The sequence below is a fragment of the Triturus cristatus genome, chromosome 6 (genome assembly GCF_964204655.1).
Source record: "Triturus cristatus chromosome 6, aTriCri1.1, whole genome shotgun sequence".
Classification (NCBI taxonomy): domain Eukaryota; kingdom Metazoa; phylum Chordata; class Amphibia; order Caudata; family Salamandridae; genus Triturus; species Triturus cristatus.
The window spans coordinates 669755427-669777481 of NC_140589.1; the positions used below are offsets into that span (position 1 = coordinate 669755427).

Sequence of the window (22055 nt, forward strand, 5' to 3'; positions counted from 1 at the left end):
TCTGCTATGCGGATTGTTGTGCTTCAAAATCGTCTTGTCCTTGACGTCATCCTGGCCGATAGGGGCGGAGCTTGTAGGGTCATCGGATCAAGCTGTTGCATTTTCATACCAGAAAATTCGCCATCTGTATATAAAGCCATAACTCGCCTTCATAAGATTGTAAGCCAGATACACCAGAATCCAGGCACCTGGACTTGGTCCGGTTGGTTTTGGAGTGTATTATCTACCTTTGGATGGAAGGTCCTATCTTTCCTAGGTATTGGCCTTCTCATACTATTCAGTTGCTGTCTATGTCTACAATGTGGACCAGCGATCTGTGGTCTGTGTGCCACATCGTGTATTCCACCTCCAAGATTTCATTCATCCCGGAGGAAGAAAGAAGAACAAATGATGCTATATGAACAGATCAACGGATTGATGAAGATTGATATCTCTTAACGGGCAAGTAGGGGACAAGGAGGGACTGTGGAAATATGGATTTTTCTGATCAGTTATGTCCCCTATCTTGGACCCCAACGGTTTCATGTATGAATCACAAGTACATGTATGTTCCCTCCAGTTCCAGTTATGAAGACGCAAACACATGTGCGTCCACCGTCAACATGTCCTCTTTCAGATCCGCCATGAATAGGCCGGATATTCCATTCCTAAGTATGAAAGGCCACCGGCTTTATATGGTTCACTTATGCCATTTTACAGTCCAGGCAAGTAGGCCCCGATTCTGTCATCAAACTTTTCTTGCCTTCTGCCTCTGAAAGCTCCAGTCTGAGCCTGCATCTGTGACCATGAACTTTGTCTCATTCTCTGCGCGGCTCACGAAGCCTGACATCAGCCTGTTGCCTGCCAAAAACTGTATTTCACCTTCGAAATTATCTGCTCCGTTCCCTGCCCAATGCATTCCTGTCTAGAAGTTTAAGTAAACATTCTTCCAGCTACCGAGCAAAGGCCCGGCTTCTCTGTCTTTATGCAAGTAATTCATAGCCCTATTACTATGGAAGATTTCCGCCCTCGCATCTAGTGTAGACACTTAGACGCTTGTACACGCACTAACAGTCAGTATAGTCAGTATAGAATAAGATTCTACTCTAAGAGACCTCTCTTTTGGATAACATAGTTCTTTAAACATAGGATGTTAGATATGATTTGGGATTAGGTTGACTTGACCCTCCAGACTTCTGTCGCCACATGTAGAGCTAAATGTCAAGTCCCCTTCACCCCCTAGTTGCACGTCAATCACACGTCATGCTGCTGCGCGCGCATTTCTGCCAAGTATTTCTGCTGACATTGCGAAATTCTTTCATGGAACCACCCTATTATGACATCACATCTGATGACGTTCTTTAATCACCCCCAGTTACGCCTATTTTTGCTACGCATGAATATATTATCCACACTATCAATTGTTACGCCTCTTGTATTTGCTTCACTGTAATGCCTATTGTATAAAAGTGATTAATTATCAATAATGTGTGTACTTCACTTCCTGAACCTTCGTGGTGATGGAACTTGGAGCAACCGATTCGAATCGACCATTGGAATAAAGCCCATTCCGAACCTCTAATACCACGGATTCTGCCTCTTATTTACTGAGCTATTTTTATTATGTTTCTGTATCAAATTAAGTCCCGGTAATTAAAGTCAGATTCTACCTTCCTACAAAGACCTGTATAGAAAATTTCTTCTTCACCCGCGCAGTGAGGTTGACCGGATGATTTGTGAGGACAATCCGAGTTTTGTCTCGGCATTCACCTTCGCTCAAAATAAATATATTTTGTAGTTAACTGTTGTCCATGCTCATACTCAAATCGAAACTTCTCTTGCGACATGTATATCAGCTACTTAGGAAGGCTAGCCTCGCTTTACTTCATGCTGCATTCTTTTATCGACAGTCGAAAAAGAGGGTTAGTAGCCCAGATTGACATATCACCGCATGTTATACATAGAAGACATTTTAGTCATATGTCATTTTATAAAACTACTGCAAAACCTTTGTGAATTGAAGAATGAGTGTATCACTTATGTATCTTTTTATTGATAATTTTTATAAGACAAACCATCTATTCTTAACAAACAATTATTTAACAGATTCTTACTGTAGCCTATGGAGAATCCTAAATGCACCATTACTTTTGCTTCAAATCCATCTCAGTCAATCAAGTGAGAATTAACTTAGTTAACCAACAGGAGGGATGAGGCAACAGTCCTCAACTAAGTACCGTTCTCGTCATAATAGCTCCACCAGCGACCCCAGATCTTTTGGTGGTTTTTTTCAGTACAACCTGGGGCTTCCTATATTGTTTCCTCAGCTTTCAAACTATCCCTCCCACTGGAGTGTGACATTGTTCGATAAAACTAGGACTATGTAGGCTGGAGGTCCAGTCAAATGACATCACCGCCTAGGCCCTAGCACATCTTAAACAACCAGTGTCCGTACATAAGGCTCTGTCGCGGTCCACTGTGAGGTAACCCTAAAGTACAGATGAGGAAACCGCTCCACCTCAAAACATTCTTTTGTTCTGTACAAAACAATTAATATATGCCACTTTGGTGATCAATGGGTTCCTCCTTTTCGGTAGTCAACTTCCTCATTTATGCTTTAGGGTTACCTCACGGTAGACCGCGACAGAGTCTTATGTACGGACACTGGTTGTTTAAAGAATTGGGGTCTAGGAAATGAGTTTGATTATTATTTTTGTATGTTGCATTTGATGTTTTGTGTATATGTAAATTGTTTGTTGAATACATGTAAAAAGATGAATAGTCCCCACCAGATATGAAATAATAAATAAATTACGGTTGTGACTTGGAATGGACTATAAATGTGATTTTGTTTGAAAAATAATTCAATATTGGATGGGATTAGGACCCTAAGCACTGGAGTAATTAAATGAACTCTGGTGTGAATATTTCGTGATATCTGTTCCTCCACCTCATATTCTTTGTTGAACTTATATTTGTGCCTCCATCATAATATACTTATGCAGTTCCTCCTCCACTGCCTCTCCAACAATGCACGAACACTGAACCGGAAGTGACGCTTTTGTTTACACTGGACTGTAGAATTTGATTGATAAAATTTGTTTCAGTTTCCCGGTAAATTTCTGAAAAATAAAGAAAAAATGTGCAATAATTTGTAATCATGATATAATAATCTCGAACGCTTAAATCAATTTTATGGTTAAGTATTTGAACTCATTCCGGGGATTATGCCAGACTTCTATCAGGAGCCATCAAATAGCAGAAGGGCTACATTTTTGTCTCGAAGATACGTGATGGTTTTGACGCAAAAAGAAAACAGAAAATCAAATCTCAGTTTAGTCATCACTTCACTATAAAGTTTCATGGGCCACCTGCATAATGTCATTTTTGCATTTCACAAACACATGATCTCAGCTTCGTACTGTACTGAAAGAATAAAGGGTGCCCACTCCCTTTATTCACAGTTGCTTGACTCACTCCAGAGCATGTGACATTGGAGCTGACGGTGACTCAGACCCAGTATGTGGTGTGTGCCACAAAGCGCAGTGTGTGGGAACAATGACTGGATAACAACTTATTATGTGTCTGCTATTTCAAAGGCGGCTTGCATTGTTTCGTTGTGGGTCATTGCTTTATGGTTTTCCCAACAGAAATGGTTTCCAGACTTTTTATATAGTACACCATCCTTAGAATAAAACTATGGAATGACCCCCAGGCTGGCTGCTCGCTTGCATAGTCTCCATCTCTTAGAAGGCAGTTGGCTATTAAATGGAAACTTCCACAATATCTCACCTTATTCGGCCCATGCATAACTGGTGAACCCATACTTCTTCCATGCTTCCTTCTCGAAAAACACAGAAGAGGAACCCAGCTTCTGTACCACACCAGCTGTGATCCGCTGTGACAGAGCTGGGAAGGGTCCACCTATCCACTGCATTCCCCTTATCGCATATCCAGGCACAGGGCCAAGTCCCCATAAATGACCTCCACTGGCTCCACACCAGAAGAGATGCCCGTTCAAGATCCTTACTCACGCCTACAAACCCCTCCATGATCTAGGACCTTCCTAATTCTACCATTGACTGAACTTCCACCAACCCTCTAGACACCTGCGCTCCTCTTCACTCGCCCTTGCACACCCCCCCACATCTGTCGCAGCCATATTGGTGGTCGCTCCTTCTCCTACATCGCTGCCATGACCTGGAACTACCTCCAGCTCCATTCAGCCCCCTTGCTGGCAGACATAGGAAATAGACTCAAGACCTGCCTCTTAGATGTAGACACAGCGCCCAGATACCCTTAGGGGTGACAATGTCACGCTTTACATTTGCTATTTGATTGTTTGACATTGTAATTACATTTATATATTTAATCACACACTTCACAATGGGCCCTATTTTAGTTGCTTCCCACTTTGGATTGCTGAGTTCATATCCTGACTTTCCCACTAGATCAAAAATCTGCGATCCTCTGTAAATTACATCAAGAATCCTAGTACGTATTCTGGATTCAGTTGTGCGTGCCACACCACCAGAGGAGGACTTCCAGATTCAGATACTAAACAAAGTTGTTATGGAAAATGGGATCTAATTGTCCACATTTCCGGAAGGCTGAAATGAAATCCTGGCTTCCTACCTCCATAAAGAGATGACGTTGCCTGACAAGGCTACTGCTTGGATCCTGAATATATGCGCACTGCAATTCAGGGATCCTCATTAATCACTTTTCCCAAGTTTAATCATTTTAGTGTGCTTCGGAGGAGGAAACTCTGACCTTGGATGATGAAAACAAAAATATGAAAGCAGCTCCCTTAAAACTAAGGGGTGAACCCTATGTGCACTGCAGAATGGAGGCAAGAAATTGTCTGACGGAGATAAGCATGTTGGACCAGACCAAAAGCCAACTTCTTGGATATGAAACCCTCAAAGTTCTTCTACCTGTTCAGGTAGAGTTTTGAGGTGTGCTTTCACACTTAAAGTATGCGTACTCGCGATCTCCATAATCACCTAACATCATGGTTCTATTCCATCATCCTTTTTGATAACATATTACGCGTATGCAATGTATGGGAGGAAATATACTACAGAGATTTGATTTTCCACTCTGGCTTCTTATCCTGGTTTCTCCACTTGACCAAACTTGTAATTCTGGGAAAATTACCTAACCTCTCTATGCCTTAGTTCCTACATATGAAGCACTTGGAAGCAGGTTAAATCATGTGTGAGGCACTGTATAAATTTAAGTAAAGCAGTGTTTCTTGGTACTCTTATGCTCTCAAATAGGTCTAGTGGTTGAAAGGGAAGGAAAGTGTGGCGGGTACTGGCTGTTTCAATGAGCCGGTAAGTAGAACACAGCCACAGGGTCCTGGTACACTCTGAATACTTTTTAATGGATTATTTTCTTTTCCATCTGATTTGATAGTTACAGCAGTTTATACACAAATAAATGAGCCACATGCCCAAGGCTATCCGAGTACTAAGCAATAAGTGCACACCACCAGATGAATTGCATGCTTGGTTGAGTCTCCAAGGAATTTACAGCGGTAGAAGAATGTTTTTAGGTTATTTAAACAATTTACTAACTAAGAGAAAGTGCATCGAGTGGGTTGGGCAGAGGGCTTGTACGGGATCAAAAGGCAGTTTTTAGGTCTCGCCTGACCCAGTGCATGCGCTGGTCTGGCGAGACTTATTGAGAGGGCTCCAAAAAGTGCTACCAGGCCAGCCTAGAGCTACAGTGCATGTGCGCAGGCGCCGCACTTTACCGCGATTACTTTCACTTTGATGTTTGATCGCGATCATTTTCACTTTTAGCCAATAGGTCTCGCTTTTGGGACCTTATAAGTATTTAGTTATGCAACTGTTGCATGGCTAAACACTTATAAGGTCCCAAAGGCGAGACCAATTGGCTATGCCAATGCTTGTTTCAAGTAGTGTTAAGTTTATAAGGTTTGTGAAGAAGAGAGGGACCTGAAGTGCTTATTTGTAAACACACAACTGCAGGAGTCCTAACTTTTTCTTACAAGCCCACTGCTGACTCTGACGAATGGTCGAGTTGCTGAGCACCAAAGTAGTCTCTCCTTGATTCCACCTCATGCTTCTTTCTTATTCAGCTCGTGTACATAATTTCGGGGTGCCTCTGATTTTACCCCTGAATCATGAAAGTGTGTTTGTGTGTATGTTGCGTGCTTGAGGGTGGGCTTCAGTGCTCAAATACAATTTTTGCAAGCAAAAATAACCTGTCCTAATGCTCTAGCATGATATGGGAGAAGTAAAAGTGTGCACTGCAACAGTTTTTTTTTACCTCCATCGCTTCAAGTCCCCTTTCGAGCAATACGGAATTGAATAAAGTGTGCAAAGGGATTATTTAAATCGAAGTTTCTGGTGCCACTCAATTGAATTGCATTAGAACAGTATAGTGTGCACAGTAGCAAATCCTTGTGTACACCCTTCTCTGAGGGGCTCTCTGCCCATTGATTTAGAACCTTGTTGGGTTTTAGTGGCTTGAGGGAAAACGAGAATCCAGTTTTTCCTGATTAAAAAAAAATATATATTTTATCAGCCCCTACCCATTATTACCTATGAGTCTTGCTCTGCTCCCTTCCGGACATCCTTTTTCCATCACGGGTGAGTTTAATGACTTGGCTTAGGTCGCATGACTCGACTTTTCCTCACCACACTGCGAAGGTCTCCTTTGACCACCTTGTCTATTTTTTACTGGAAGGTCAGGAGGATACTTCCGTATGTAAAAATGGAAAGAGCAATGGTCTCAGGGATTAGAAGAACATTATTGGGCTTGCCTAAGGGGTGCGTATAGCAGGGTAACATAGGGAGAGCTTATTTGTTCTTGTGCTGTCAGGGCAGCAATTTACCAGGTGCATTGACTCTTACCATCTCATGCGCAGCGTGCCAAGGGTCTGATCCATGACACAACTAGGGCTCGGAGCCGCCATGTTAAAAATGTTTGACCTTGCAGTGGTAGGTGAAATCTGGGTCTTTTAAAAATTGTGTAGGTTCTGCACTGGTTGCCACCTTTCATTCTTCTTTCATTTCCTTCCGCACTCACGCAGTGCTTTGTGCAGCAGTAGGCAGTATCACTGCCTTTAAAAAACATACCCATCGTACTTAATCTGTTGAGACGGCAATGTCCCCTGCGTGATCTACAATCATGTTCCCTTGCTCTGAATGTCAGACTGTGTATCTGGTATGAGTTGTTTTTATTTTGGTCCCCAAATGACACTACTTTAGTGTGTGCACTGAGGCCTTGGACTGTTCCTTGACGCGAGTACAGTACTGGACCTGTCTTCTGAAGTCGAGTGGTGCACCAAGCATGCTTATTGACAGACAGTGGACTTCTGTGCCGGTCGTGGGTTTAGCATGTAGAACGGTGGTGACAGTGTACTATGTTTCGTGAATCAATAGTTGTGACCAGACCCTTTTTATCTGGGTCACTGAAGTAGAATCCTACTGGTCCACTTGTGTGAAGTTTTACTACTTTGCACTTTTTCAGTTCCTAGAGCATCCTCTCCGTAATATATATATTGACGCTCCCAGATTCCTCTAGTCTCAAAAAGGAAACTCGAGCACTCACGGGTAAGTAGTTAGCAGCTTCGTTTTATTTAAGGAGAAAACAACAAACGCGTTTCGGAGCTAGTCCTTCTTCAGTGTTGTTACTTAGTTCATAACGAGGTGCTTTTTTATACACATGATTGTCAATGAACATAAAGAAAGTCGGAGGGGGTGTCGACCAAACAATTTAAGCGCCATCTTTGAAGGGTCAAATAATTACTGTCACATTCAATATGTAGGAAAATAATATACTAATGTATCGGGTTGACCATGAAAATAACAATCTGTACACGTTATTCCAAAGTGCATTAGTATACATATAAACATGCTTCATTCATTTGATATGCTTAATGCAGTGCAACCCATATTCAATTTATAAAGCCGTGGATCGGCAATTGACAACCTAAAATTGGCCAGTGCTAGACCCTTCAACTCGCCGTATATCGGCTGATATGATCCAATCTAGTGTAACCTCAAATTCAATGGTTAATAAACCTTCCCATCACGCCCACGTTTTATCATTTACCAAAGATACACAAGAATGCATCATTGCCTCCAGGGAGACCAATTGTTTCCTCCATGGGTCCCATGGTCCGGAGCCAGGCACCTTGACCGTTGCGCCACACCTCTTCCACTGGTCCTCTTCCACTGGTGTAAGTGAAAGAGAAAGTCAGAGTAACGGAGACCTCTGGGTTCCATTTTGATACCACAGGCCTAGCCTTTGCACCAGATGGATGGGAGGTAGTTTTCCCAGTCATACGAAGTGGGATGGGGAGAGGAAACCTAGACACTGAAGTGAAAGGAGCAGAGACAGGGTTCCTTTAGAAATTTAATTTGGCCTTTTGCTTGGTAAGGAGCGGCTGATTAGTCTTACTCAACACTGCTATCTGATGGAGGGTAGGGGTGCGGGTTGGGGTTGCAGACTGTTGGACGGTAAGAGAAACCTATAGGTGAGGCCACTCCTTTTGTCTTCCCCTGATTAACTTGCTCAGTTTAAAGTGTACAAAAAGCGATGGATGGAATGCTTGAATTAATCTCAGCCACTGATAATTACTAAGGGCTGAATCCCAGCCCTTCATTACTTTACACACCATGCCACCTCAGTTAGGACCCAGCTATATGCAGATCAGTCGTGACCCAGCTCCGATGGGAACAGTCCAGCCCAAACTGCCAGGTCCTTCCTGAACCGGAACACAAGCAACCGAGGACAGGGTTCGCCCTTGTTATGGGCTCATCAGCCTGGGCATAGCTTGGTTCCAGTGACCTGGTTTGCACGGGATCCACATCTGGACATATCCGTCCCACTTAGGGCAACATATAAAAATAATAATATGGAATGCTCAGTTGGCTGATGAGCCTGGTGCGGAAGCCTCACACTTCTTTGTGTCTCTGTTGTGGTTGCTCTAGGCTGTAGCTGGAGAGCAGCTTGGAGAGTGCGGTTGAAAGGATAAGCACCTCCAACCGGTTCTGAAGACAGTGGATATACATGTTCAGTGTGATTTTATTGTATAAAGTGGAACCTCACTACCCCACTTGTTTCAATATTGGGGCCGCTGTGGCCAAGGAAGGGAGTGCTCCGCAAAGTACTTATAGTACTGCTGAGTAACCAGGTTCCCAAAGGTGATAGGACATCACCAGTCAATATATCTTGCTGAAACAGCTGTGTACGTGTCCTTAAGTGCCTAGAAGGCTGCCTGACTGCTGAAGGAAGGAAGGAGCATTCCAGCACTGCAGGACGACTGCCTCTTCTAGAAGAGCAAGATGCAGCGTGCCCCATGTGTTGGTGGGGGTACTCAGAAGAGAAAGACTCAGGAGAGTGATCTACAGAGCCCAGAGTCTGTGAGCCTGCAGTCTCTCAGTGCTGGTTCCTGGCTCGATCCCCGATTATTGAAATAGTGATTGCACAGACCCACTTAAGGCTGTGCTTGCGTGTCAGAAGTAATCGGCCTATTTGTGGCCGCTTCTTCCTACAACTAACCAGCTTGTAAGCTGGCTAGTACCTCTGCCCAGATGTAACCGGTCTATGCGCTGCATCATCTTCCCGGAGTAATTGCCCTGTAGGTGGTTACAGATGCTGGCCTGTGCAGGGTTACATCTACCTATGAAGTATACAGTGGGAAGAGGCGCACCTGCGACCACCGCTGATGCCCCTGACTGCTGCAACATCTATCTGATGTCTGATTGGGACTGCACTGACGAACTACTCCACACCTACAAGGAACACTGCCGGAGTGTTGGCACTGCCGACGTAGTGGATGTACAATGAAACTGCAGCTGGTTCTCCACCTTTCAGGAGAAAGGCTGTCAGTGTGCAGGAGAGCGAGATGGGTGGCTACACTGATTCAACAAGAATTGATCCACCACGTGTGGTAAGACTACTCAGTTTTTAAGGAGTGAGTGCAATAACTTCAGGAGTGATAACTGCTTTTGAGCCATGATGTCACGTTATTAAAATGGAAGGGTGTCGACAAACATTAAGGACAAGCAAACAAATTTAGTAGTATTTTCATAGTACAAAGTCGCATCTATATGTATGTTTATGATGAAATACAACGTACTAATCAACAAATGTCACCTCAAATGCACATTTAATGCTTTAAGAGTCCAGTGGTTCCAGTAACATTAAATTGTATATTTCAGTGTTTTTTAGATTGTGTTTGATCTCACCCATATATCCTTTAATGTGAGTTTCTTTAGTAAATTTCTTGTTTTTCCTTTTTTTTAAATAATTTTTCTTTTAGATCTATGGGTTTTATACAAATCTATAGGGATCGCCTTCACAATAGTAGTGAAAGTTATTGGCTACTCTTGTGACGGATCTATGGAAGTGGTCTGTTGCCTGCACATGAGATTTATTGATCATGGTGTTCATATGATATCCATGAATCATTTATGCGTGAGATCACCCCATGGTTGGTGTAGACCTATGAACATATAAAATTAGACGCAGACCTTATTGAGCAAATTGACATATTTTGGCTGGAATGAGTGCCTCCACTTTGGAGTGTGTCCCCATTTTCCTGTAGGACCTATATAGGATGCCTGAAACTCCTTTCTCATCACAGAGTCCGTAAACCACTAACAAGCTCTGCGGATAGCAATATGGCATAACTTGTAATGTGCATGGTTTCTTTGGTAGCCACAGACATTTAAGTATGACGTTTTTTTTTAACCCAAAACAAACTGATTTTCTAATAATGGTGTTGTCTGACAATTCTGCATGAAATTTGACTTAGTTCTTGAGTTGAGCTTAGTGTTATGTCAAGTTTTACATGGGTGCGCCAAGGGAGGGGGTCAAAGGAGGGAAGGTCAAAAAGATGTTCTGTAGAACTTTTTTCTCCCACCTACGAAGAAAACGGCTTAATAGGACTATACCTGCCAAAAAAGATAGGATATAACTCAGAATAGGTCCTTTTCAGGTTGAAGCTCGAAGTTTGCTAAAGACAACTTGGGGACATTCGGAAAGATTCCCTGAGAATGCATTCTGCCATTGCTTACCATTTGCTTTGTGGTTTGTAACACACATTTGCTTGCTTTCTGTTTGCTGGCTTTATTTGTTTTAAGCTGTCCAGGTTGAGTTTGCCCCTCCCCTATTTATTGTATTCTTCTGAATGATCACTTTCTGTAAACAGGCCTTTAAATCTTGTCATTTTTGCTGTGCATTCAAAAACAGAGGTCATATGTCAGGCTCTGTCTTCCGATGGAGCTTGGTGTTTACTTTTCTTTCTCGGACTTCAAAGTGAGAGGATTTATGTGACAATTTTGCTGTGAAAGAAAGGCTTTTTCCTAGTGCATAGCACAAATTAAATGTCTGTAAATGAATTGTGCAGATATTTAAGAATTTGGAAAACAGAAATAAAGCCCATTTAAAAAAATAATTCTAAAGAGTGGTGGAAACAAATATTTTAATACAATCAAAACAAATCAACACTCTAGGTGATGACATTTCCATACATTATCGTTTGTGCGCTGTATACTTTTATCAGTAAAACTGTATGTCTGTGCAAATGTAATGGTCATTCAATTGAAGATGTGTTGTCTGTAATGGCAGTGCGCTACCAAACCATGCATACTCCACATTATGCCACTCCATTCTACTCTGCACCACTCTACTCTGCACCACTCCAGTCTACTCCACTTCACTCTACTCCTCTCTACTCTACACCACTCTACTCCATGCCAGTGCACTCTACGCCACATAAGTGCTCTCCATGCCACACCACTCCAATCTAGGTCACTCCACACTACTCTGCACCACTCTACTCTCCGCAACTCTACGCCACGTTACTCTGCAACACTACACTCTATCCTTCTGCATGCCATTGCATTCTATGCAAATACACTCTACTCTATACCACTCCACGGGACGCCACTCGACTCTATGCCCCTGCACTCTATGCAACTCTACTCCACTCTACCCCTCTCCACCCTACCCTTCACTGCTCCTCTCTCCACTCTAAGCCTCTGCGCAGCACTACTCCACACCACTCTACTCTGCATCACTGCACTCTACGTCACTGCACCCCATGCCGCTGCACTCTACTCTGTACCAGTTCACTCTACTGCACTCTATGCCAATACACTGGCACCTCTGCGCTCTATGCCTTTCTCATATATTGCACTCTACTCTGTGCTACTCTACTCTACACCACTGCACTCTACCCTGCACCACTTCACTCAACCTTTCAATACTCCACTCTGCCCTGCACCACTCCACTCTGCCCTGCACCACTCTACTCTGCCCTGTACCACTCTACTCTGAAACAATCTACGCCAATGCATTCTACTCTACTGCACGCTATGCCATGCCACTCCAATTAATGCTACGCCACTATATGCCACTCCACTCCACTCTGCAACACTGCACTCTACAACACTGCACTCTACACCACTGCACAGCACGCCAATACACTCTACCATACACCCCTGCACTCTACGCCACTCTAATCTACACTGGACCACTGCACTCTTTGCCACCCCACCCAGCGCCCCTGTGATCTGTGCCACTATACTCCATGCCACTCTACCCTGTACCACTCTACTCTACTCTGAAACAATCTACTCTACGCCACTGTACTCTATGCCACTCTACACCATTGCACTCAATGTCACTCCACTCTACAACACTGCACTCTGTGCCACTGCAATATATGCCACTCTACTTTGCAGCACTCCACTTTACGCCGCTGCACTTTACTCTACGCCACTACACGCCACTCAACGACACTGCATTCTATGTTACTCTTCTCCACAGCACTCTACTCTACGCCACTCCAGGCCATTCTACTCTGCAACACTGCACTCTACTCTAGACCACTACACTTTATGACACTGGAAGAAGGTAGCATCCTTCTGCATGGTTACCCCCACTTTTTGCCTGGTGCTAAGCTGTTATTGACTAGTCTGACTGGGATCCTGCTAATCAGGGCCCCAGTCTATCTGCTTTCTCCCTTAAATTGTTGTGGTTAGGTACATCCCAGATTGGATACTGAGGTACCCTTATCAGTTCCTAGTATATGGTACTAAGGTACCCAGGGCATTGGTACCCCAGAGGTCTCTCATTGGCTGAAGCATGCATTATGGGAGACCATGCAAAATGGAACTACCTGCCTGCCATTGCAGCCTGTGTAAGTTGGTGCTTGCCTCCACTTACTTAAGAAATAGATTAGCTATATGTAAGGGCCACTGCATTTAACACCTTTAAGTCAGCCCTATAGCAGGCCTTTGTAATCCTGAAGGCAGGGTGCTTGGTTCTAAGTGAGAGGGTGCCCCTGCATGAGCAGGGCACCCCTGCAGCCTACGGATTCCATTCTCCCGGGTTATCAGTGAAGCAGCCATATACTATATAGAGGGGCACCTTGTAATTACGCGATGACCATCTTGAAAACGTCTGCAACGAATCATATCATGTTTGGTATCAAACATGTTGGAATCATACCCCCACACTGTAAATGTAAACGGTGTGGGAGGTATGATTCCAAGCACTGGAAGAGCCCTCCGTTAGGTTCTTAGTGTTCCCGGTGCCAACCTTCTAGATCCGGACAGCACAAAATAGTTGCTGCTGACCAGAGACACATTTCTGCCCTCCTGCTACTGAGCCAAGCTCGAGCAGAGGAAGGTGAAACAATAGGCATCCTGTCACACCTGTGACCACCTCCCAGACAGGATTTAGTGTGCTGGGACCAGGTGGGTGCACTTGTCAGCACCAAAAAGTCTGCATGAGGGGAACACTTGGTGTCCCTGTGCATAGTCCAGTTCTGGGAGCTTTTGGCTTTAGCTCTGTGGCGAAACTGGACAAAGGACATGGGGGTAACCCCCCCCTGTCCAGGCCCTCCCCTGGGAGGGTCCACTGAACCTTCCCAACCCTTTCCCTAGGGCACTTACCTGGGTGTAGGTCCATAGATTCATCGTGGGATAAGATTCAGATCAGACACCATTTCTACTTCTACGGTCTGGGCACCCTGGATCTCGCTGGACTTCGTTTGGGCCTGACTTTGTCTCCCTTCCAGTCTGCTGCATGCTGCATTGTCTGTGATACAGGCACCTTCCAAGGCATGTAAAGCATCAAATACACTTGAAGGAATCTCCCTTGGCGTGAAGGAGTCACTCCCCTGCATTCGCAGGCACCGCAACTAAGTCGACCGGTCTGCTGATCCTGAGCTCCCCCGGACTCCAATGGCTCTGTAACACAGGTGGTTATTTTTCATAGCTCCCGAGGCCTGCCCTGCCCTCTCACCAAGTTTGAGGCCTGTATCCCTTGTGGGGGTTGCAATAACTGAACCCCTGTGCCCCGCGTCAACTTGCAGTTGCAAAGGCTTGTTGACTCCTTTCCAAGGAGATCTTCAGGCTCCAAGTAGCCCGAACCTTGAAAACCTCCAGTGACCAGAATCTTCAGCCACACCGCATCGTGGCCTGCATCTTTTGGTGAGCTGCTTGAGGTCCTCTCGCGACTCCAGTGCCTCCGGCCTGTGGGACCGCTTGAGGGCAACAGTTGTTTCTTTAGGGCTCCCATGATTGCTCAGGGCCTGCCCTGACTCCCCTGCTGTTCGTGAGTCCCCTGGACCTTGCTGGTCCCGACATTCCATTGCTACTTCTTTGAGTCTTGAGTTGGTTGCATTTGCCAAGGCTTGTTGGTGCTCCCGCCGGACACCGACCCCATAGCACTCGACATCCTTCGTGGGACAGCTCGTGCACAGATCCTGGTCCTCCTCAGTGTTGCCTGGAACTCAAAGCTGCAGAGTCAAGGTCCTCGTCATCCATCCTGCAACACCTGACATCGGAGGGCATTCGTCTTCCAAGTCTCCAGGTATCTCCTGAGTGACATAGACTCTGTCCCCTCTGCTTGCAAGTACCTCTCATCTAGAATCCACCTTTGAATTCCACCAGACACTTTCTCCTTCCCAACAGCGGCACTTTCCTGAGGTCCTCCATTGGGTTCGACAGCGGTGTCCGATACAACTTCACACGTATGCACCCGGCTTCCCTAGTGAAGGTAACGTGGGTACTAGGGTATCCACAGGTGGGGTGGCTCTCCAACCTTCTGTCTCCCACGAGGTTTCTTCAGGGTCGACTGGAAAGGGTCCTTAATCTTTAAAAATCCAACCATGACTTGCAAATAGAGTTGCACACGGTCGTGTTTCCACACTGCACACACTCTCCATGGGGGTCCCGATCTACTCGCCTTGGGTGGCTCCTGGGGGTCCCAGCACTTTTACGTCCTCTCAGCCCTGTCTTGATCCGAGTTGTGGTTCTTACACCACTGTCTTAGTATATAGTTTGGTGTCCCCCTTGGGTCCATTGTGTATCTCGTGCTAATTACTGTGCTTTTTTGCTAAATTATTGTGTGCATTGTGTTTATTTCGGTGTTGGAGCTATTGGAACGTACTAGAGAGTATTATATAATAAATACATATTTTTATAAATACTTGGTGTGGTTCTTTTCACGTAATCTATACTATAAGATTGCATTCTGGTAAAAGAAGCTGCTTTACTCTCCTTCTGGACTAAGCCTGAAGGCTGCTCTCCACAGCTATAACTTAGAGAGTTTTTCATGGTTTTCTAAGACCTCTTAAATCACCATAAGGGTTGCCTGGACTGGTTTAAGGTGCTCACTTATATTAGTGGACATCATTTACCAGGCCAGCTTCTCACAGACACTCTACGACACTGCATGTCACTCTACACTGCACCACTCTACGCTACTGCACCCTATGCCATTCTGCACCACTGCACTCTACGCCACTGCACTCTGTCGATCTAGTATACTTTGCACCACTCTAATCTATGCCACTGTATTCTACTACACTGAGACATGCCACTCTAAACTACTGCACTCTACACTACTCTCCTCTATGCCACAAACCTTTAGCCATGCTGATCAGCAGCCCCGCTGGTGTACAACATGGCTAAAACACATTGGAAAAGCCAATAGCTCTTGAATAATCATGACCTTTTTGCTTTGCCAGTGCTTGTTGTGTATTGGTGCAAATTTGCTTAGTACTTTTTCCAAGATATTTGTGTTATTAAAACATATCAGGTGCGGGTTAATGATAAGGAGAACCTGACAATTTAAAGAATTTGAAAAAGAATCCAAGCAACCACAGGGACTCTCATCAAAAAAACATGCGGCAAACCTAACTGGCTGCCCGCTCACAAACATTTTTTAGCTGCAAACCAAATTGTTATTGTAAAAAACAGTTTTAGCAGCAGTCATTTTATCAGTAGTTTTGTTTTTCAATGCAAGGTTTTGTGTGAGGGAAAGCATAAAAAAAATAATTGTGACACGTGGTATCTTGATGAATATATCCTACTCCTTGAATGGACCACAGCACACCCCACAGGGTGGAATATAGCCAAAAAATCATGGACAGTGGTATGTCGGTGCATGTGGCTGTAGTCAGACTCCATTTCATCCATCCGAACAGCGCACAGCCAGACCTCGTTCCCGGATCCCATACCTCTGAATTAGTAGTGCACTGATTTCAGGCTCTGTACATGCCGTGGCCTGTGGCCTAGCGCTGCACCCAGGTTCATCTCACCCAGACACTTCATACTGCTGGGGGCTAGTCTCATCTCATCCAACCATCTGCACATGGTCTTCAGCCATGCAAAACCATGTCCACAGAAGGCCCTGGGCCAGCCCTTATTTGTGCCACCAAGTTGTGCATAACCTTACACCTCGTACAGCAGGCTTTGGGTGGGTGCCTTTGACTAGGCCCAGTCCCACCAAACTAACTGCACATGGCTTTCAGCCGTGTTCAGTAGGCACTGGGCACAAGACCTGGTGTAATCTACTACGCTGTATGGATTTTCTTTATTAAAAAATTCACAGCCCTCCTCTGCCCTCCCTGCAAAAAACATTGTGGGTCTGCCTCTACAGACCTTTGTAAAATGCAAAATTCTGCTCCTGCTATTCCAGATTTTTGCCCGGTTTCATAGGTCATGCAACTTAAAGGTAGTCTTTTCTTATTTTTGGTCACAATGCCTGTCCCTTCAGGTACTCCCCCCATACAAACATCTTCCTTGGGGTAAGGGGTACTTTCCATGTCCACATAAACCCCTACACTTTCTTCTGGGTACAGGCTTTAGTGCCTTGCATCCTATAATGGTAGTCGCAATAAAACGGTCCATTTGCTGTCAGCCAATCATATCGCTCAGCGAATCGAACATAGGTCCTTGAACGTGCATTAAACCAAATAAAAACATTTTCCCTCATTCAATCAGATGTCATTGTTTGGACTTTGGCCTCCAGGAAATCAGATGCTGGACAGGTCCTAAACCATTAGTGTGCTTTCAGGAAGTCTGGACATGACAAAAGGGGTACAAAATGTAACCAAAAGCAATGTCTTCTGACTAAAGCTGCATAGGCTATGCCTTCTGGGCTTTGGTGGCAGGGTGACTGGGCACAGGGCATGACCCAAAGGTCACACCCCTTTGATAAGTGCCTGCTGCAGGCCGTGGTCATTGGTTACCTTAGGCAGTAGCCAAAATATTTTATGATAAAATGAAAATAATTCACTGAATACACATTGTTGATGGTTAGGTTATGCTCCTTTTGCCACATAACAAAGTTACATTTTTAGAAAATCCGTAAGAATTCTCCTCCTCCCCCCCCCAAAATATTTTGATGAGACTTTATGGTTACTCTATGAAATGTAAATAAAATTGACATTTACCAGTTGCGGTGAGCTCTGTAACCGTAGCTCCTCTTCTAATTCACTGCTTAAGAACTCGCACATTTCCTAGATAAATGACAAAGGGCATAATTTTTCTTATTCGTTTATTGTGAAATTATATTTTAATGACATTTTATGATTTTTACTATGTGCTTATGTGTGGTTTTCAGACACCTGAATAAATATTTTTAACTAACATACTTATATACATACATTGAGGGTCTTTCGGAAGCCCACTTCATTCATTGGTCGCGTCATCTGTCATTCACATTTTGCTTCCACCCACCACAGGATGCAGGATGGGGGAGCAGGTCACCTGACTTCAGTCATTAGCTCTCTTGCACTGTGAGTGACTGTATTTTGCCTAGTCATGTAGGCATCTAAAAAGAATGGGCACCTCAATGTCAGGGCTGGTGAGCCAGTGCTTTACCAATGTTTTTTCTTCCCACAATTTTTTTTTTTTTTTTTAGTAATCCTTGTGTGATTAAACTATGATTTGAAGTTACAGTAATTCAAAGTCAATAGTACATTTCCCTTGCTACACCTAGAACCATATTTTGCTGTGATGTGCAGAGTTTTAATACCATTTTTTGTACACTTGCCTGCTTGGAAGCATTCTAACCGGTTTATTAAAATTCTAGGCAATGTTTTTTAGTGTGTAAATGGCTGCTACGTTTAGTTGACATTACATGTTTTTTTTTTCCCACTCATGGTATTCTTATAATTTATTTCATTCAGTGTTGGACTTTACTGACCCCTTCAGTACCGAAGTGAAACCACGAATTCTCTTAATGGGACTGAGGAGAAGTGGGAAGTCTTCCATCCAGAAAGTTGTCTTTCACAAAATGTCACCCAACGAGACCCTTTTCTTGGAGAGCACTAACAAGATCTGCAGAGAGGACGTGTCGAACAGCTCTTTTGTGAATTTTCAGATCTGGGACTTCCCTGGACAGATCGATTTCTTTGATCCCACATTTGACTATGAGATGATCTTCAGGGGCACGGGGGCGCTGATATTCGTCATTGATTCCCAGGTAAGAAGTGTGTTTATGCCTTTCTCTTACGCCAATCAAGGGTAAAATGTGATTTCTGTTATGTTTGACTAAACTAGTTGCTGATAAAAAGATGCAGAAATCCTTTTTTTCTGCCAACATCTTTCTCCCCTGTTTATTCTGCTGTATGTTAAGTTCTGTTGTTTGCGCTTAAAAGTGAGTATCTCTGTCTTTGAGAGTCACTCACAAACAATATGTCTTCAAAGGTATTTAGTGGCGTTGTTCATTTGCAGACTGCCATAAGATGGCCCATGAGGTGAAGCCAGATAAACATCCGAACTTGAGAGTTGGGTATTCGCATACCTCTTGCAAATAGTTTCCCACACTAGAAACACCCTGTGTTATGCAGATGATGTTTCCATCTCGCAAGACCACCACCGCACATAAACCCAACACCACAGATAATGGACATGATAGCCAAATCTGTTAGAGCGATAGCCTTCTCGTGCTCTTCCTCAGTGGTATAGCAAGGTTGTAGTAAACCTTATATGAAAGGTAAATGATCCCCGCGCCTCCATAAATTGATGCCCTCAGGACATCAGCCCCGGTAACATTGTGTTTAGCTTCATGATTGGAAGTGGTATATTTTCCTACAGACCGTATTTACATTCTTTTGAATGAATATTGTGATATGTGGTAAGTTTAAAGCATATTGCACCTTTAACAATGGTGAAAACTAGAGATTGGTTTGGGGCTTACCGTCAAGCGGTATATTTTATTTAAATGTTTTGTCAAATGGTGTAATTTCAAGTACATGTGGATGATTTAAAAGGCATTTTTAAATGAGTGGGATAGTCTGTACATCTGTGTTCTGTCTGTATAATCTGTACACAACGACAATTTTAGAAAATATTGTGGCTAATGGATATATTTTAGATTTAGGTCAGATTATTGGGCAAAATGGATAGGACTTAAAAAAAACCGTTATAGAAGAGATTCCGCAGAAAAATATTGGAAATATAAACTTTAGATGAACAGTTAGCAGAACACATCATTGCCAATAGCATGAGTTTCAAAGGTGACTCCAGGTGACCTTATGCTTATGCATAATGTTTAAACTTGTACACATGATGGCTATAACCTGAAGTACCCGAGCTAGATTCCCACGCTCGAAGTAATGCACATAATTGTCTAATTTCTAGAATGTCCAGTGTTCACAGTGTTTCACTGACGCACGTTTTACCACTTCATTACAACTATTCAGTGGTGCACATTTGCGTGCAATGTCTATAATGCTGCCGTCAAATGCACTGTTGCCGAGTTTATGCAATGCTTAATAATGCACAAATGTCCCAAGTTTTCACAGTGCTGCAGTAATTATCATTACGGATGAAGTAGCTTATTATGATTTTATAGTAATCTTTGCACAGAGTCCACCGCCCTGCAGCAACAAGTCGCATAATAGGCCTGAAGGGAACAAACAGCGATGGTAGGATCCCCTGGGACAGGCGTGGACATTTGACCCAGGCCATTTTTGATGACCATCTCCAATGTTAAATCTGCATCTGGCTTGAACACAATAGCCTAGTGCACACATCAGCAGCCTGAGCAGTTGGTTGCTCTGAGGCCTGGGCGCTGTAGAAGCCGCCTACTTACATCTTTATCCCTAGGTCTTTATCCCAAGAAGACTTTCATCTGACGACCCTCTGATCTAACTTCACTAGTTAAACAGAAGCAAAGCTGGAGCAACCCTTGGGATTGAGAATGGGTTGGAAGGATTAGGACATGGTGGTGGAGAACAGAATACATAAGATTGGCAGTAAGTGTCCTAGGCATAGCTTCCTCATCCCCTTCAATGTCAAAGTTCTTGCTTTCATGAGGATAAACCAGAGAGGCATGTCTTGATCGCTGTGGACCAACCCATCATCAAAAATGAGCCACACCATAGGGCTATGCAAACAATGGCAAAACTCATGGAAAAATAAAAGGTTTGCAGTGGAGCTCAAAATATTTTGGGACTCAACCGTTGCCAACCACATCCAGGCTGGGATTTTAGTGTGGTGGTTTCATCCCTACCTTTTCATAGGTCGAAGCCGAAACCTGAAGCCACAGGGAAGACTTCAGCTCATTCCTGGCAACATCACTGTTCGAAAACAATTGTCACAATGTCAGTAGGCTATTAAAAGGTCAAGGTGAACATCTAAACCTCGTGTTGCATCTAAACATGATCCTAAATTTCATCTCCAGTGATGGATAAGAATAAAATATGATAGAGTAGTGTACTCTTTTTATGGCAGACACCAACTCTGGGAAAATATTCTGACCCTCAAAGGCAGTACCAGTCTGTCAGGAAAACTCCCACACCCAAGAAATGCCGAATATGGAAGTGCAGAATGGGAGAGCGCAGCAGCATTTACTCCTGTTTTTGCTGTCCCAGAGCACATTTGTATCACAGACTAGGTCACACATGCATGTGAGGCCTATCTGTAATACATATTAGTAGGCACACATTTTACAGAGATGCGGTGTAGGGTGTGTGTGGTGAGTGGTGTGGTGCCAGTCAAAGAAGGGCACTACTTTGCATATCTGCCGGTTGCAAAATGGATAGGTGTATCGGCAAAGAGACCATCATGGTGCACGAAATATTGCCACCTCCGAGGTGACTTATGCTTAGCCCTGGCATGCCCTTTGTGAGCGGGGTACTGAGGGACCCAGGCTCCCCCCACCCAAGAATCTCTGGACAGTGTGGTCCTGTCCCCCCTCTCCACAGGCGAGCCGTGGTCCGTCTGCAATCAAATTCGGTGGTGGTTTGAGCTGTTTGACTGCCGCTGCAGAGCAATATTTTTCTTACAATAAACGTAATTTTTCATTTTTGATGATGTAAACAACTAACATTACAGCATATAATAGTTCGTAGGTATCATTTGCACAACCTGTAGAATGCCATAGCCATCATCATAATTATAAGCATTAATATTCTTGACAATGAGGGATACAATATAGGCATCATTGTAATAAACTATAAGCAAAGGGGTGAGCATTCATTCAACCTGCACCCCGCATCCTCCCCTCCCTGGTTTCCAACTGCTTCCGTTCCACTCACTCTGGATGCGGTGTCACTGCTCGCTCTCCGCTACCTCTGCGTTGAGGGCCGAATTGCACAGCTCTCGCCATTCCGCGAGGTCTGCCTGTAGTCTATCGTCCATGCGATTTATTTCATGTGTATTTCTTCGGCTAGGGCCGACTTCCTGGCATCCCTAAGCCATGATGGTATATCCAGACTTCTTTGCCCCATCCATTTGATGGCTGCCCTGCGTCTGGCCAGGAGCATCATCCGCTGCAGC

At 44.1% G+C, this 22055-nt stretch overlaps 1 protein-coding gene across 2 annotated transcripts in view; it reads left to right on the forward strand.

Annotated features, from left to right (window-relative positions):
- Positions 1-22055, forward strand: part of RRAGD (Ras related GTP binding D) — a 268714-nt gene that overhangs the window by 171874 nt on the left and 74785 nt on the right. For both annotated transcript variants that reach the window (XM_085611168.1, XM_085611167.1), the window contains exon 2: positions 18458-18753. In XM_085611168.1, coding sequence (XP_085467294.1) covers positions 18458-18753 — 296 coding nt within the window. The remainder of the gene's footprint in view (positions 1-18457; positions 18754-22055) is intronic.